Source organism: Euphorbia lathyris, chromosome 5, assembly GCF_963576675.1.
Source record: "Euphorbia lathyris chromosome 5, ddEupLath1.1, whole genome shotgun sequence".
NCBI lineage: Eukaryota > Viridiplantae > Streptophyta > Magnoliopsida > Malpighiales > Euphorbiaceae > Euphorbia > Euphorbia lathyris.
In genome coordinates this window covers 6,371,391-6,388,757 of record NC_088914.1, presented here as the reverse complement: position 1 = coordinate 6,388,757, position 17,367 = coordinate 6,371,391, and the positions used below count along the sequence as shown (strand labels likewise).

At 34.6% G+C, this 17,367-nt stretch overlaps 1 protein-coding gene across 1 annotated transcript; it reads right to left on the bottom strand.

Annotated features, from left to right (window-relative positions):
* Window positions 1-554: 554 nt before the first annotated feature.
* On the bottom strand, window positions 555-3,071 carry LOC136229971 (uncharacterized). Its single transcript, XM_066018858.1, has 2 exons — window positions 2,289-3,071; window positions 555-852 (listed from the first exon to the last, which is right to left on the bottom strand). Exons 1-2 carry the CDS (start codon window positions 2,662-2,664, stop codon window positions 836-838), a joined length of 393 nt encoding a protein of 130 aa, XP_065874930.1. The 5' UTR covers window positions 2,665-3,071; the 3' UTR covers window positions 555-835.
* Window positions 3,072-17,367: the final 14,296 nt, after the last annotated feature.

Genomic DNA, 17,367 nt, shown 5'->3' with positions numbered 1-17,367 from the left:
CCAACTATGAACCCATTATCCCAATCCAACTAGAAATCCGAAACCCAATACTACTTCGAATAGGAAACAAGATATACTGATTCAAGGCATTACGACACCTTTTTTTACATTAAAATTGCATTTTTTAAATCCAACATTGTTAATATTTTATTTTTATAATATTATGAAATTTGAACTGAATTTTATAATTCAATCACGAATGATGATTCACAAAATGAACATTCACAAAATCAACATTTCAATCCACGACTCGAATCTCGATCTTACAACTAAGATACCATATTTGACTATTTATAAAATATGACCCATACATGATTGAACCACCAAATTCAACTCAACTCAACTGACTCCATTCCTTATCTGTCAAAGAATATAAATACACCAAATAACAACAATAATCACATCATACAAGTTGTGTAAACAAGTCATGTCAATTCAATTATTATCATCCCTGCCTTTTTCTTTTTCTGCATTTCACTCTAGTTAAATTTCTGTTTCAGGCTTCAACCATTTACTTCTTTCTCATCAGATCAAACACAAGAACTGGAGATTGATTGAAGAAAGAAAAATATGCTTAAAATAAGATATATATGAATATATATCAGAGAGAAATTTGGGGATAATCCACCTCCAAATTGCTCTCAATAACACTAAATAAGTTCTTGAAACCCTTCAATAAATTTTGCCTATTTTTCTAGCTCATAAAAGAAAAAAAGACTCCACCATATCCACAAATCTCTTCACCACTTGTTGTTATCCACAGTTCCTGCTTCAATACTCTTGCATAATGCTCTCATTATACTTGCATATATTTGTATTCTTCATTTCGCTTGTTTCACAAAAGTTTCCATGCTGCAGAAATCAGAAAAAAGGGCTGAATCAGCTCGAATGGTACGATAACAGAGACAATTTAACTAACACGATTGCATTTATATCATATATAATGACATGTAAATAACACAACACAAATTTGACACAATAAACGGAAATTTTGAACACATTTAGGTAAATATCTGCTGCAATATTAGAATGTTTATCTTCTTCATTTGAGCAGAGAATAAGCATTTTGCACCCACAGAGATATTCTGTGGATGTGAATACTTGAAACAATTGTATATTTGGATGGTTAAAAGATCTGAACAGAACACTAAAAATTAAGATAAGTTAAGATAAATAAACTCTGGTTTAGTTTCAGTGAAAGCTTATATCCAAATCCTAGAATGGTTTCAAAGCTCAATCATAGATTCCGAGTTCAGTTCTTAGTGTTACTTAAAGGGTGTATTATCAAATTCGGACTGATAATCGGATCTTAACTCAGAACACGAAAATCTTATAGATTAATAGGATCCTATGTTGCACTGAAATGGAAACCGGTAAACGTTATTTCCAAAAATGTAGCTAGGAAACGGTAATGAAAATGAAACGGATATGAAACGTGGAAATGCTAATGAAGGAGAGTGCTCGTGCAACATTGATAGGACCGAAACACGAAAATCTAATAGCTCTGACTTTTACTGCAACTAAATCATACCTAAAACTAGAAAGATACTGTCTCCCTGACTCTTAATTTCTGAAATCTCAAGAAAAGAACAGTAAATACCACCTAAATTCTGGGATGCACAAGTTCTATGAAACCTACAAGAACAAGATCAGATTTTCTGGATTGATTAAGAATTTGATATAACTCAAGACATGGAATGCAACCAGTAACAAGTAACGGATCCGGGATTCACTCATAGGAAGCATTTAGAATGAATGCTTTCTTATGGTTTATGGATGCTCAATTGATATCAATTTTTAGATGCTTTGAGCTTCCATTGACTTTTCCGGCGATCAGTGACTGCTAGAGCCCCTAATTTATCACTGAGTGCAACTACAGCATCCTCAAATCCCTAATTTCAGGCGGGGGGCCACCTACAACCATCCTGAGATGGATATCAGCTGCCGGAGGTGCAACCAAACCTTGCACCTCCTTCCTCTGCCGCTGAACTCAGGCCCATATTCCCATAAAAGACTGAATTCAAATCTTCATCAACATAAGAGTTTTGCCATTACAGGAGCACCACAGAGCTAAACATAAAGAAGATAAAAGGATACAAAAAGGAAATTTTGAGACTGTAGAAGCAAAAAAGGAAAGAAGAACAAAAAATCAAGATCCAAACATAACAGAAACTGAAAAGCATAAGACGAAATTCATTGCAAATATTCTCCAATAAGCAAGGATATCAATACCATAACGGACAATACAAACACATAATCGGAAAACAATCCAAAATTCATTTACTTACAAGGAACTTCTTTCCCGGAAGATGAAGGCGCCAAAACGTAGCAAAGAAGAGAACGACCTAACATTGAGATCGTAGTAATAACCCCAACCACATAAAACACCATAACCAATCCAAGTACCCAAGGCATCAACAAAAATCCAATAAAGAACGTCAATGATCCACACAACATCAAAGCCAATGAAATCCCCAACAACAAAGACGCGAATCCCGCCGGCGAGATCTGTGGCGGCGGCGCAGATGATCTCCTCCTCGGAACATCCGAAGATTGATCCGAGAGAGACATCGGCGATTGCGGCGATCGAAGCAGGTTCAAAACAAGTACAGATAGCTCATGAAAAGCCTTCGATAATTGATCTTGCTGATTACTTCTCATCATTGTTCTGATTTCAATAATCCCCCAAATTCTACTCCAATAATCCTATATTACTTAATTTCGTTTGCTAAAAACGAGGCAACTGGATAAACCCAAAAACTTCTATCTCCAACGACGGTTGTTGATTGATTTGAGAAGAACCTATAAAATTCAATTCGATCCAATCCAATCCCCTTCTGCTCTGCAAATCATAAAAATCAAACACTGACACACACACACACGCAAGGTTTCGTTTGCTTCAGTTCTAGGCGAAACAGTGCATAGAAGGTAGGAATTTATAAATATGAAGAAAAGACAGAAAGTGACGCGGCGGTGGTGATGTATTATATTATAAATTATTTCTACGATTTACAGAATTTTCCTGGCAAATTTTCTCACCGGTGTTTGGCTCGCGAGAAAATTTGCAAAATCTTAATGTAAACAATAGAATTTATATGTAACTTTATCCGAAAGGAATTGTTATTCGAATTCATACTCCTTCAAAGCCCACGTGATACGGTAGAGCGTGGAAGGAACGCTCTGTGGATGAGGGAGGACGTGGCTGAATGGGGCCAGATGACGTGGGACCTTATCCGTAACGGATAATAATGACCTCACGTTACTGTTAAAGCGCGTGGAATATGACTAGGATTTGCTGTGAATTTGTTAAATAGTTTGGGAAATTTTAGTTTAAAGGATAACGTAAATCTTGTACTTATACGGCAAGACTGTTTAACTGATTTTGCTGTAATTTAAAAGAAAAACTTAGGATAATTTCTAAATTTTTTTTTTTTTTTATCATGATCCGAAATCTATATGTGTTTTGACCATGGTTTTCTGGTCGATTGGGACATAGAGGAATACTCAGCTTTGGTCGAAGTCATGGCGGAATTTTAATGACCGCGTAAGAAATTCAATGCAATTTTTATATGATTGGTGGATAGGGTAGAGCACCAATATTGAATTTGGACTGATGTGGATTAGAATAGTGAGCGAAGATGGAATTTATGGAGAAAACAAGTGGACGCGCGAAATTTAATGTAGATGTAACTATTTTTCAAACCTTATCTCGTTGTGGTATGGATGTTGTTCTACATAATCACGATGATTTGTTTCTAGCTTGTTATAGCTCGGTCTCAGTGGATTGAAATCACCCAAGTTGGCTGAAGTGTTGACATTACGAGACGGTATTGTTTTGCTGTTTCCCTTAGGGTATAACAATATCGATTTTGAAGTTGATGCAAAAGGAGTGGTGAATAGTTGGTGTTCGAGCCACAAGGAGTATGGTGTAGTAGTTCAATACATCAAGAAACTTCTTCTGAATCGCTCGACTTATTCGGTGAGGTTTGTTCCTTGATTAGTGAACAGAGTTGCTCCTGAGTTAGCTCATTATTCTTGTTCCAATGCTAATCATTTTATTACTTTTTTTCTAGTTTCTTAAAGAGCGCTTTATGTAAGGATATAGATGTTTAATCTTAATAAAGTGTTATTTTATCTAAACATTCTCAAGCAATGTCTCACATTCTCGACACATCTCTCTAGCACTTCTCCTATTTTCATTAAAGAAAGAACCTTCTCGAATGTAGCGCATCTCATTGCGAATAGTAAACTTATACTCCAACCTTAAAAGACTAGCCTCGACTTATGGGGGCTTCTAATAACATAAGTGAATATTAAGACTTAGTTTTCATATGACCCTGATCTCTTCTGCCCACTATGCTGGATCTCCAATCTGAACTTACAAAAGCTTATTCCTCTATAACATCGGTTAAATGACTCCTCCCATAATTAGGAGTCTGTATCGCGCATAGACCCATCTGTCGAGTAGGAATGAAAGTCGACCTTAGTGATTTAACGGTGCCGAGTGAAAGGACTGTCGCTCAACAAGTCACGTACCACTTTGATCTTTCCCAAGAGCTCACATCGATGGAAAGGTTTGGCACCTTGATGTCGGCTCTTCACCATATGGGGTTATAGTATGTTCCAAGAGTTGGGTTGTTCGCCCATTAAAGTGGTATGTGACCTGGATTCAGAACGTCGTGAGACAGTTCGATCCTTATACAATGTTGGCGTTAGAGCATTGAGAGGACTTTTCCCTAGTACGAGAGGACCGGGAAAGACGCACCTCTAGTGTACCAGTTATCGTGCCCACGGTCAAGTGCAGGGCAGATAAGTGAGGAAAGATGAGTGTTCTCTTATTCCGACTACCCTAGAACCTTCGGTAGCACAACCGAGACAGTCATAGGTTCTCTGGAGTGATAGAATTTTTTAGAATTCAAGAAAAGGTCACAGCGAGACGAGCCATTTAACATTACGATAAGTGTCAAATGAAAGTGCAGTGATGTATGCAACGACCATCCTAAAGAATGTTGACTTTCTCAGTATCCTTCCTCATGGGATTATAAAGTCAGGTTTTCTCCTATTCGGACTAGGAGTCTTCGCGCCTATATAAAGGGGTCCAACTCTCTTTATAAGGTACGATATATTGCACCATGAGTTATCAGAATCTCTTTGCTACTTTCTCCCTCTTCAAATAAGAAGTTGACTTGTGCGTTAGAGTATGCCTCTCTGGGGAACCGATCAAACCTGGTTTGTTTTGCATGAAATCATATTATCTACTTCAACACTCAGTTGTCAACCTCGTTGATCTAGTTAAGGAAAAAAACCAAATCCTAATGATTTACTTCCGAATCTATTGACAAACAACATTTTCTGCAACGTTATCAATTACCATACTCAACTTTCACCAATAGCAACAATCCCTTCCTCATCAACAAAATCACATTTCCTATCACCTTATCTCATGTATAACAACTTAACTTCACCTAAAAGAGCATTCTACATTAACATTACTACAATACTGAATCACATTCACACACACACAAACTGCCAAAGGCTGAAAAGGCAACATGCAATGCAAGAGGAACTTTTAGCCCTTGAAGCTAATAACACATGGAAATTAACCAAACTCCCTTATGGATGTAGGTGGGATTATAAAATAAAATATAAATATGATGACACAATTGACAAATATCTAGAAAGATTAGTTGCCAAAAGATTTACACAAACAGAAGGTGTTGATTTCATAGTAACTTTTGCCACAGTTGCTAAGCTCACCACAATTAGAACACTTATATCAACTGTAATAGCAAAATCATGGTTCATTGAACAATTAAACATTAACAATACCTATCCATATGAAGATATATTAGAAGAAATATATATGGTTGCCCCACATAGCCTTCTAAATGCTCAACTAAATCAAGTGTGTAGGCTTAACAATTCTTTATATGGTCTACGACAGGCTAGAAGACATTGGAATCTTTAGTTCTACTGTAAAAACTATAGGATTTTTTCAAGCTATAACAGATCCTTCTCTTTTTTTATTAAAATATCAGGGGCAACGTTTACAACATTATTAATTTATGTTGATGATGTTATTGTTACAAGAAAGGAAAGCTACATTCAACTTATTAATAATCTTCTACATAAATTATTCAGTATAAAGGAGCTTGATCCTCTACATTACTTTCTTGGTTTTGAATTCATCGAAAATCACAAAAGCATCCACATGTGTTAAAGCTACTTTATGATGAAGGATTTTTGGGATGTAGGGCTGTTATCACCCCAACCGTTCCTAACGATAAACCATCACCAAATTCTCAACCATTGTCAGATATATTAGCTTACAATTTCCTCATAGGGAAGCTTGTCTGTGACTCAAAATAGGCTAGAAATTTCATATATTATCAACACTCTCTCCCAACATCTTGTGTGTCTCAAGAACTTAAAGGGTGTTAAGATACCTAAAGGCATTGCAACTTGCAAGACTTGACTTATCCTTCCTCAAGATAATAAACTAACCTTGCGGACATTCTCAAACTTAAATTGCGCCACTTGTACATATTCTAGGCAATGCACTTTTTTTTCCTGGCAATACCAGAAACAAAGCACAGTTTCAGGGTCTTCCTTTGAGGTTGAATACAAAGCCATGATGATGTGAGCATCTCAAGTGTGAAGTCGAGGCAAGAAGGAGAAAAGTCTCACACGGCGTGTGCCATCAGCCATACGACATGTGAAATAAGAGCTGCATAAAGGATTTGGGAAAATTAATCCCTCACGACGTGTGGGCTGGTTGCTGAGCCCCTAGAACTCAACATCGTAATTCACATGGTGTATGCATGTTTTCACACGCCGTGTGACCTTCTGGAAGGGAAGCATATAGATCAAGCCTTCGACGAACCTGGCGGTCGGAGAACAAGGGCCGCACGACGTGTCACAAAACCCACACGCCGTGTGGGGTGACTTAACCGACAAGTAGAGCAATGGGACAAGACTGCCTCTTCCTCTTATTTATTGGGGATAAGTACAAAAAAAAATGCCTGTGGTATACCGATTTTGCGAACTCGAACCTGTGGTATTTTTTTTTGCAAACAGAGATCTGTGCTACACGACGTTAGCAAACATAGGCAAAATTGACTAACGGTGTTATAATTCAAAGAGAAAAGAGTCAATTTGGTCCTTATATTTATTTATTTTATAAATTAACCCCCCTAATTATTTAATTATCACAAATAAACCCCAAAATCAAAAATAAAAATAAAAAATATCATTTGTGATAATTAGATAAGGAGAGAGAGAAAGAATAAGGAAAATTAAAAATTTAAAAGAGATGGAGAAGATGTTATTTTTTATTTTTATTTTTGATTTTGGGGTTTATTTGTGATAATTAGATAATTAGGGGTGTTAATTTATAAAATAAATAAATATAAGGATCAAATTAACTCTTTTCTCTTTGAATTTTAACACCGTTAGTCAATTTTGCCTCTGTTTGCTAACGGCGTGTAGCACATACCTCTGTTTGCAAAAAAAAAAATACCACAGGTTCGAGTTCGGAAAACCGGTATACCACAAACATTTTTTTTTGTACTTATCCCTATTTATTGTTTTGTCATTATATTAATTATTGTCTTACTATTTTAGCATATTAACCTTTATGCCATTTAGCCACTTATTCTCATCCTACCCATATCATTCTATTTATGTGTTGTAACCCTAGCTATGGTGTTTAAGTCTTTTACATTTAATTGAGGACAGGTATTTAAACCCCTTTGTTTGTAAGGATGAGCAAAGATTAACTCCTTCTAGTTTAGCTAGAGAAGAAATTCTTTTATTGATTTACGATTAAAATCAACTTGTTCGTCATTAATCCGTGTCAAATGACTTCAACCTCATGTAAATTGACTTATTCATCTTCTTGACAACTTGAAACTATCAAATGTTTCCTATGCATTACTATATTATGACAATACCTCTGCACTTCTCACAACTCAGAACCCATTCTTTCATAATCGTACAAAACATATAGATATTGATTGTCACGTCATAAGTAATAAGGGAGATAGTTCAATCTAGTTTTATTCTATTAATGCAAATTTCTTCAATCTTACCGTTTTTTATAGTTTTATCTGATTTTTCGGTTCAAGGTTTGTCAGACACCCTTTAAGTGGATCCTCTCACAATTAAAGCTTTCTGCGTATGCTTCGACTTGAATTCGAAATCTAGTTTAAGCTTTCTGCGTATCCTTTCATTAATCTTGCAGTTAGCAGACATGTTAAGATTCCACTAATAAATTCAATGGAGGTACCATTATAATATGGACATAATTATCTCATTTGAAAAGAAATAAATGTTTTCATGGCTATGTGTGGCATGATTTATTGTCATGGCCCATGCGTGACATTATTTAATGTAGGTATATTTAATAATATAATAATCATTTTCGCAATACATAATTTTGGCGTAAAGAGAAAAATTGATTTAATAATAATTTATCAATACTTTTTTCAATTGTAATATTAAATAAATTGTAAATAGAATTGATTAACAAAAAAAGAATTAAAAATTGACCCACTTTGAGGCTAAATTATACTCTTAGGCTTAGCTGAACATTTAGGTAATTATTCCATATGATGATTAAAGAAAATTAATCAAATAAAAATATCATGATTTTGAAAAAATGAAAAAAAAAAATAGAAAAATGAGTTACTTTGCTCAAAAACTAAAATATTTTTCTAAACATTTTCTTCATCCAGAAATAATTCGCTTTTATTTTTCTATCCAACTAACTTATATAATAAACGGACTGAAGTTAATTAATTTGACCTGTTTACATAATTAATAATTTGTGAAAAAACGAGAAAAAATCATCCCATTTCCCACCATGTGTTAGACGTGGTCTGGTAATGGTCGTTGGTTGAACCATCTTTATTGCGTACTTGTTTTTTTTTCTTTCTTATCACTTACTGTTAAAAGAAAACAAATCTGATGTCCCGAATTTCCCGTTTTCTTCTTTATTCACTCTCATAAAAAAAAATATCATCTTTTTCTTGTATGGTTCATCTTAACACACATAATATATTATTTTAATTAAACGAAGATCATTTTTTATGAGAGGAATATAGAAGGAGATATGGAGTTTGAGACAACAGATTTTCTTCCCTAAAAGCAACTCTAAATGATAGTACTATGAACATTGGAAGTTGCAATAAAAAAAAATTAACACATTATTCTAAAATATAATATTTTATTTTTTCTCTTATCTACATCACTTAAAATGCTCTAATAATAAACTCATGTGTGTTTGTCGAAAAATATTACTTAAAGAAAAATATTGTGTTAGAAAATAAATATTTTCCGATATTTGATTACAATATCAGAAAATGAGAAAAAGTCATGAGTGACTGCTATTTTTAAAAAGATAAAAATGAATGAAATAGAGTTTTAAAACCTTAGAAAAATGTTATAATCTTTTCAAATGTGTAAAACATTTTTCTCACTTTCTTTATAAATTTTTCCATTAACCAATATAAATAAACAAACACTAAAAAATATTTATATATATAATGTTTTTCGATAAAAGTTATAAATATTTAATTATTATTTTTTTATAAATAAAACTATTGCTTGAACGAACACTCTTTTTCTTTCCAATGTGATGTGCCAAACAAAATGACACGTCACCATCCAAACAATTTGATGTTCTGAAGATTTCCTCATCTAGAATCTATCTATTTAATGTACCTATAGTCCTCAACAATAGCCCAACTATAATATTAACAACAACAATTTAGGGTAAATTACACCTAGACCACAGAACTTTATTCATTTTTATAGTTTTTTTTATAAGATTTTCACGGTATTACTGTTAAACTTCAAACGCAACATAACACTTAATTTTACTCTTTTTAATTTTATGAGCACTAAATTTTAATTAACGTCTCAAAATGACCGTTGATGACCTAAAAATAAAAGATTCCAAAAATTGATAAAATTCTAAAAAAATTTAATTTCCTAACCTTTTTATTTTGATGTCATTTAGTAGGGATATAAATGGACAAGGATTTCCAATCCCTTTTAGTGACCGCCCTGATGATGGGGGCGAGAAATTCCCGATAAGAATCTCATGAAACGGGGATAGGGATAATTTTATTCCCCGTGGTGGGGTGAGGAAAGACATCAATATTTACATGGACTTTGATGACCAAATGAATTTAGCAATTCATCGTTAAATCTAGACTGATTAAAATCACAGGGTGGAGATTGAAAGTATCTTAAGGTTTAAAATTAATCAGCCTACATCTAATGGTGAATGACCAAATTCAATTTGGTCATTATGGTCCATATGAACACTTTTAGTATTTCCGTCTCCATTTGTTAATCCTTGATGGGGATCCCCAATTATTCCCCATGATATAATTGATTGTTTTTTTTATTTAGATACATTTTAATGTAGGTGACTATTTGTTTTCGATTTTTAGCTTTTTTATGGTTTGGAAAAATTTGAGAATAATTATTAATGTTTGATATTATTAGCTACTGTTTCTTAAAAATTTTATACTTTATTGATTTTTTAAAAAAATATATACGGTGATTTCCCGTGGTGATCGGAGAATGAGGAATGTGAACAAGGTTTTTGGAATATTTGATGAGGATTCCCGTGGGAACAAGGATGGGAACAAATATGTCCCCGTCTAACTCGCGTGACGGGGAATCCCCGACTAGTCGGGGAACATAGATGGAAAATACATTTTCTATCCTGTTTACATTGCTATCATTTAGATGTTGTTTGTTTATGAGAGAAATATCCATAAATATTGATTTTGAAAAGTAAAAAATGCGGTTTTATGAAAAAATATGTTTCTAAACAATTTTAATTTTTAGACATTTTCATTTTGTGGTTGCCAATGGTCATTTTGAAGCGTTAATTGAAATTTAGTAGCTATAATGTTAGAAAGTGTAAAGTTGAGAAACTTTTATATTATGTTTTAAAGATTAATGGTCATATGGTGAAAATAAATAAAGTTCAATGGCCATAAATGTAATTTGCCCAAACAATTTAATAGTACTATAGTACTAAATTAATAATATTCTAGTTAAGGAGATGTCTTGCTACCCATCTATTATTTATTAGTACATATAGCATAAATATGTAGCAAAAATATAAGTACAAACATATTTTGAGTCCATGTGTGTAGTCAATTTCACGTCTTAAATTAAAGTTCATTTTAATTTAGCAATCCAACTACATTTACATATCTGTATCAATTTTTTTATTATTATTTTGAATGAAATGCAAAATATAGTAATAGGAATTAGAAGGTCTATCAGACCACTTCATAAGTCCTGATATAGAAAATGTAGCTCTAACTAATAACACATGAGCTACACTATTTGTTGAACGACTAAAAAAGAGAGACTCTAACATCATTAAAAGAACGAATAAGATTTTTACAATATTCTAAAATCAACCCATAAGTAGACCGAAACAGGTAATCCACAACTATTTGAGCATCTGATTCCACTTCACACCCATCCATTCCTAGCTTTTTAAGTCAGCTCAACGTTTCACGTATGCTCCCCGCCTTCCCGTCTCTAATCTGATAAGAACCTAAAAAGAGCTTCGCGAACGCCTTGCAGAAATCGTGCTGGCTGTTTCGCAAAACCGCCCCAATCCTTAACAGGTTAGTACCCAGAATGATTGAAATGTCCACGTTGAGCTTGAGAGCAGTCCCTACATGTTTAGACCAATGAAGCAAACCAGAAGAAACTCTAGAAGAACTTGAAACAGTCGATACACGTTTAAGGGTTCCTACCAATCATTCCAAACAAAATCATTTATGAGACTCCAAATATCCCACACCACCATTGCCCAAAGACGATAATGCTTAAAATTCAATAGAGAGAAAAAAAAAATTAAACATCCAATCTCTAAAGCTATTAGGCAACCTATCCAAAACACAACTCAGACTAAAAGCTCTCCATGGTTTAATAGAAAAATTACAAGATCTAACTAAACGCATCAGAGTTTCCATTTCACCACCACAAAGCAAACAAACAGAATTAATGTTAACAAACCTCTTAATAAGCGCTTATATTGTAGGAATGATATTATGAAAAGCTCATCAAAGGAAATTGCGCACTTTCAGAGGAATTTTTAGTTTCCAAAGCTTCATCCACCCGTCATGATACATCCCTCTTGAAAATTGCACAACCATCTGCAAGCACTTTTTACAAAATAACTTCCATCAGGCTCCAACTCCCAAAAACAATCTGTTAGAACACCTACTTCTTGAAAATATGGATGCTGAAAATCAAGGCTTGATCTTCCACATTAAAAATGTCTTTGATAATTCCATCATCCCACCCTTTTTCTTCCATCACAAATAGAGAGGCCACTTTTTCCTCTGCAGTCTCAAGTGGAAGAAGAGTAGAGGGACATCACTGTAAATTACCTAGAACCTAAGGATCATTCCCAATTGGAATAGACTCACTAATGCTAATACATCGATGATAACCATTTAACAATAAATTCCTCGTTTCATAGATACTGGACTATGCAAAACTCGGATTGTTTCCTTTAGTAGCATTTGAGAAGTTGCTATTCTTGAAATAGCGAGCCTTGAAAACCCGCGAGACTAAGGAATCAGGATCAACCAAGAACCTCCATCCTTGTTTGCCTAACATTGCAATATTAAATTCCCTCAACTTTTTGGAACCCAACCCCATACTAATTTGGGGAAACACATTCTCTCCCACCTCATCCATTGAATTCCTTTACCTCTACTACACCACCAAAATGAAGGACCAAAAAATACGGGTTACCAATAACAACAATCAAACACGTGGAATACCAATAACAACACCGCACGGATCTATCTCACAAACAATCAACCAAAGCACAACCCAAGTTCCAAATCAAAGCAACAAATATAACCACAAGAATGGAAATCTAAACCACAATCAACAACACAAGATTTATACGTGGAAAACCTCTTCGGTGTGAAGAGTAAAAACCACGGGATGTTTGAGGAGTCCACCCTACTTCTCTTATTATGATAAAATTGAGGGCAAAACAAACCCAATAGAGTCTTACAAAGGTTTATAACCCACCAACAACCAAGAAACAATAAGAGATCACAAGAAGAAAACAAATACCACAAAAGAGAAGAAACTTATCTACAATCTGCCCCAATCCCGAACAGACCTTCCCGACCTCCGAACGACAATCACAACGGTGAGAACAAGGAACAATATGTCAAGAAGCTCCTGTCCAAAAATTAATAATAAATGGACCTTAAATATGGGCTGGACCCATAACAATCTCCCCCTCCAGCCCATCACGGAGAGGAAGAAACTCAAATTCTTCAACGTTTGAATCTCATCCCGGAGAGCTTATTACAAAGCTCAAGCTTGCTTCCGGGAACCACCTTGGTTAACATGTCTGCTGCAATTTTATCTGTGTGTAATTTCTTTAACAACAATTCTTTCTCTTCAATCACATTCTGCAACCAATGATATCTAATATCAATGTGCTTGGTACGAGCATGATACATGGCATTCTTGCTCAAGTCCATAGCACTCTGACTATCACAGAATGTCACATACTCACATTGCTTCAAACCCAACTCTTGAAGAAACCTCTTCAACCAAATCATCTCTTTATACGCTTCCACAGCTGCTATATACTCTGCTTCAGTAGTAGACAATGCTACACATTTTTGTAGCTTGGATTGCCATGAAATGGCTCCCCCTGAAAATGTAAACACATAACCTGAGGTAGACTTTCTATTATCAAGATCACCAGCCATGTCTGCATCTGTATATCCCTCAAGAATCGGTTTGCCACCTCCATAACACAAACTCAATATGGAAGTACCACGCAAATATCTGAAAATCCACTTAACAGCTTCCCAATGAACCTTACCTGGATTGGATAAGTATCTACTCACCAAACCAACAGCCTGTGCAATATCTGGTCTAGTACAAACCATAACATACATCAAAGAACCAACAGCAGATGAATAAGGAACAGAAGACATACTTCCTTTTTCTTCATCTGACTTAGGACAAGCTCTATTACTCAACTTGAAGTGAGCTGCTAAAGGTGTATTAACAGGCTTGGCATTTTTCATATTGAACCTTTTAAGCACACGTTCGATATACTTTTCTTGAGATAACCACAACTTTCCAGCTTTCCTATCACGAACTATCTCCATTCCTAAGATCTGCTTAGCTGGACCCAAGTCTTTCATGTCAAATGACTTGGACAAATCCTTCTTCAAGTTGGAAATCATCTCTGCATCTTGTCCAACTATCAACATATCATCCACATATAAAAGAAGGATAATGAAGTTACCTCCAGGGAAATTTCTAAAATACACACAAGGATCTGCTGAAGTTCTATTATAACCATTCTTTGTCATGAAAGAATCAAACTTCCGATACCATTGCCTTGGTGCCTGTTTGAGCCCATAAAGACTCTTCTTCAACTTACAAACAAGCTTTTCTTTTCCCTTCTCTTCAAACCCTTCAGGTTGTTCCATATATATCTCCTCATGCAAATCACCATGTAAGAAAGCAGTTTTCACATCAAGCTGCTCCAACTCTAAATCAAGACTTGTAGCTAAACCCAAAACAGTTCTTATAGATGTCATCTTGACAACAGGGGAGAAGATCTCATCAAAATCAACACCCTTCTTCTGATTGCAACCCTTTACCACCAATCTGGCTTTGCGCTTCACTATCTTGTCACCATCTTTCTTATTCTTGAAAACCCATCTGTTTTTCAAGACCTTCTTGCCTTTAGGAGGCTTCACAAGCACATATGTTTTATTCTTTTTCAAGGAATCCATCTCTTCCTTCATAGCATCAAGCCAAAGATTTTTGTCTTTACTAGACAACACTTCTTCAAAGTTCTCTGGCTCCCCCCCATCAGTGACAAGAATAAACTCCGAGCTTGGATATTTTGTAGAAGGTTTCTTTCTCTAGTTGACCTTCGAACTGGTGCTTCTTTCACCAAAGGAGCTGGCTGCTCCCCCTGCTCATGAACATCCTCAGTATCATTCTGATCATCATGTGGAACATCATCAAATTCTGGTACACCACCACCATTATTATTAAATTCTGGTGCATCACCATCTTCATTTGGTTGTACCTCCTCAACACCATCAAGTGTTGCTTCAACATTCTCATTTGTTGGCTGCTCAACAGGAATAGGAGTAGAAACAGAAGAAACATCAGTAGTATCAAAAGACAACGTAGGAGTAGAATTGTACCTTGTACTTAGAAGTTCTGAGCCCATCTCATGCTCAAAGAATACTACATCTCTACTTCTTACCACTTTCTTCTTCTCTGGATCATAGAGTCTAAAACCATACTCTTCATCACCATAGCCAATAAATACACAAGGATTAGTCTTGGAATCAAGCTTTGATCTCTGTTCTTTTTGCACATGCATGTATGCCTTGCATCCAAAGACTCTCAAATGTGAATAAGAAGGGTCTCTACCCTTCCATGCTCTCTCGGGTATCTCAAGGCCAAGAGGAATCGATGGTGAACGATTGATCAAGTACACTGAAGTATTAACAGCTTCATCCCAAAATGTCTTTGGAAGATTAGACATTCTAAGCATACATCTCACTTTCTCCACAATTGTTATGTTCATTCTCTCTGCTACACCATTGTGTTGAGGGGTGCCGGGCACAGTTTTTACATGTCTAATTCCATGGTGTGAACAATAATTCTCAAATTCTTTAGAAGTGTACTCACCACCATTGTCAGATCGAAGACACTTCAATTTTCTTTCTGTCTCCCTTTCTACCATGACATGAAACTTCTTGAAAGTTTCAAACGCTTCACTCTTTGCCTTCAACATGTAAACCCAAGTTCTCCGAGTAGCATCATCAATAAAAGTGACAAAATATTTACTGCCACCAAGAGAATCCACCTCTAAAGGACCACAAACATCAGAGTGTATCAACTCCAACTTTTCTTCCTTCTTTGTAGACTTCTTAGAAAAGGAAGCTCTATGTTGCTTTCCTACTAAACAATAGTCACAAGGGTCAAAAGAAACAGATTTATCAACAGGAATGAGAGATTTTGTCACACCCGACCCTAAACGATCTCAATCGGCATCGGGCGTGAAATAAAAAGATCATAATCAATACTTAGGAGTCTCCAATTTAACCAAATATCATTATATTATAATTGAACTACTTTCCTATAACACCAAATTAACTTCACACACCCAATAATTATAATATATACTAATATCAAAATATAAATTTTAGAAATTTAGACACGGACGTGACAATTCTCTTCACCTTAAGAAATTTCGTCCACGAAATTCATATTCTCGAATCTATCTTAATTTCCTTCCGAAACCATTTTCAAGATTGCGAAGTTATTTCCATTAACTTCATCATATATCCATATCGACATCACGGTAACAATTATTTAAATATAACTCTTAGTAACTCTAAACTTTAACCTATTCAATTTCATCGCCATAATCCACAATAAAACTTCAAATATCATTCATATCTTCTTAACAGACACCAAATCTCATTTTAATAAATTTAAATCACAATTGATTCCATCAATCGCATATATATCAAATATATTTCACCTATCTCCAAGTTCTATAGACTTCAAAAATATAACTTTTGAACCGCTAATATGTACGATATTATATTTTTCTTAAACTTCAAATAATCTGAATCAATATATAATCTTATTTCATCATAATACCAATACTGGTATCTAAATCTTTCACTCCAATCATGATTCATATTATAATCTCCAATCATTAGCATCAACATCACCATCACTCTTATAAGAGTCATTTCATAAATATCAATATCAACATCCCCAATATAAACCTCATTATGATGATACAATTTCCTATCAATAAGAGTCATTTCATAAACTCTTAATATCAACATCAATCTTATAATTCTCCATTTAACTCCTCAAAGTCAATTAAGTTAACATGCTATTTTTTTTAATCATCACTATATATTTCATTTATCAATCTAATGAAACTTCAATCTTTCCTCCAAACCATATAACCAAGAAAGTCAGAGTACCTAAACTACGATAATCATTGTCTTTTTTTTTTCTCCAAACTCCAAATAATATCTTTATACCCATAAAAGTCAATAAATCTATAATATAATTCGATTTTCTTATTTGACCTATAAACACTCAATTTGATCCTTATATAAACTTAAACCATAATCACACAAACTTCAACTAAAAATAACTTCTATTAACAATATATGTACTACAAAATTTCAATTATCAACATATATATCCTCTTAATTTCCTACCTTAAACTGTGCTTAAGATCAGAAAAATTTGTCCTCAAACTTCATATCCTAACTA

Bases quoted from the DNA above. Each gene is read 5' to 3' on its own strand.
- LOC136229971 (XM_066018858.1), bottom strand. From the start codon at position 2,664: ATGATGAGAAGTAATCAGCAAGATCAATTATCGAAGGCTTTTCATGAG.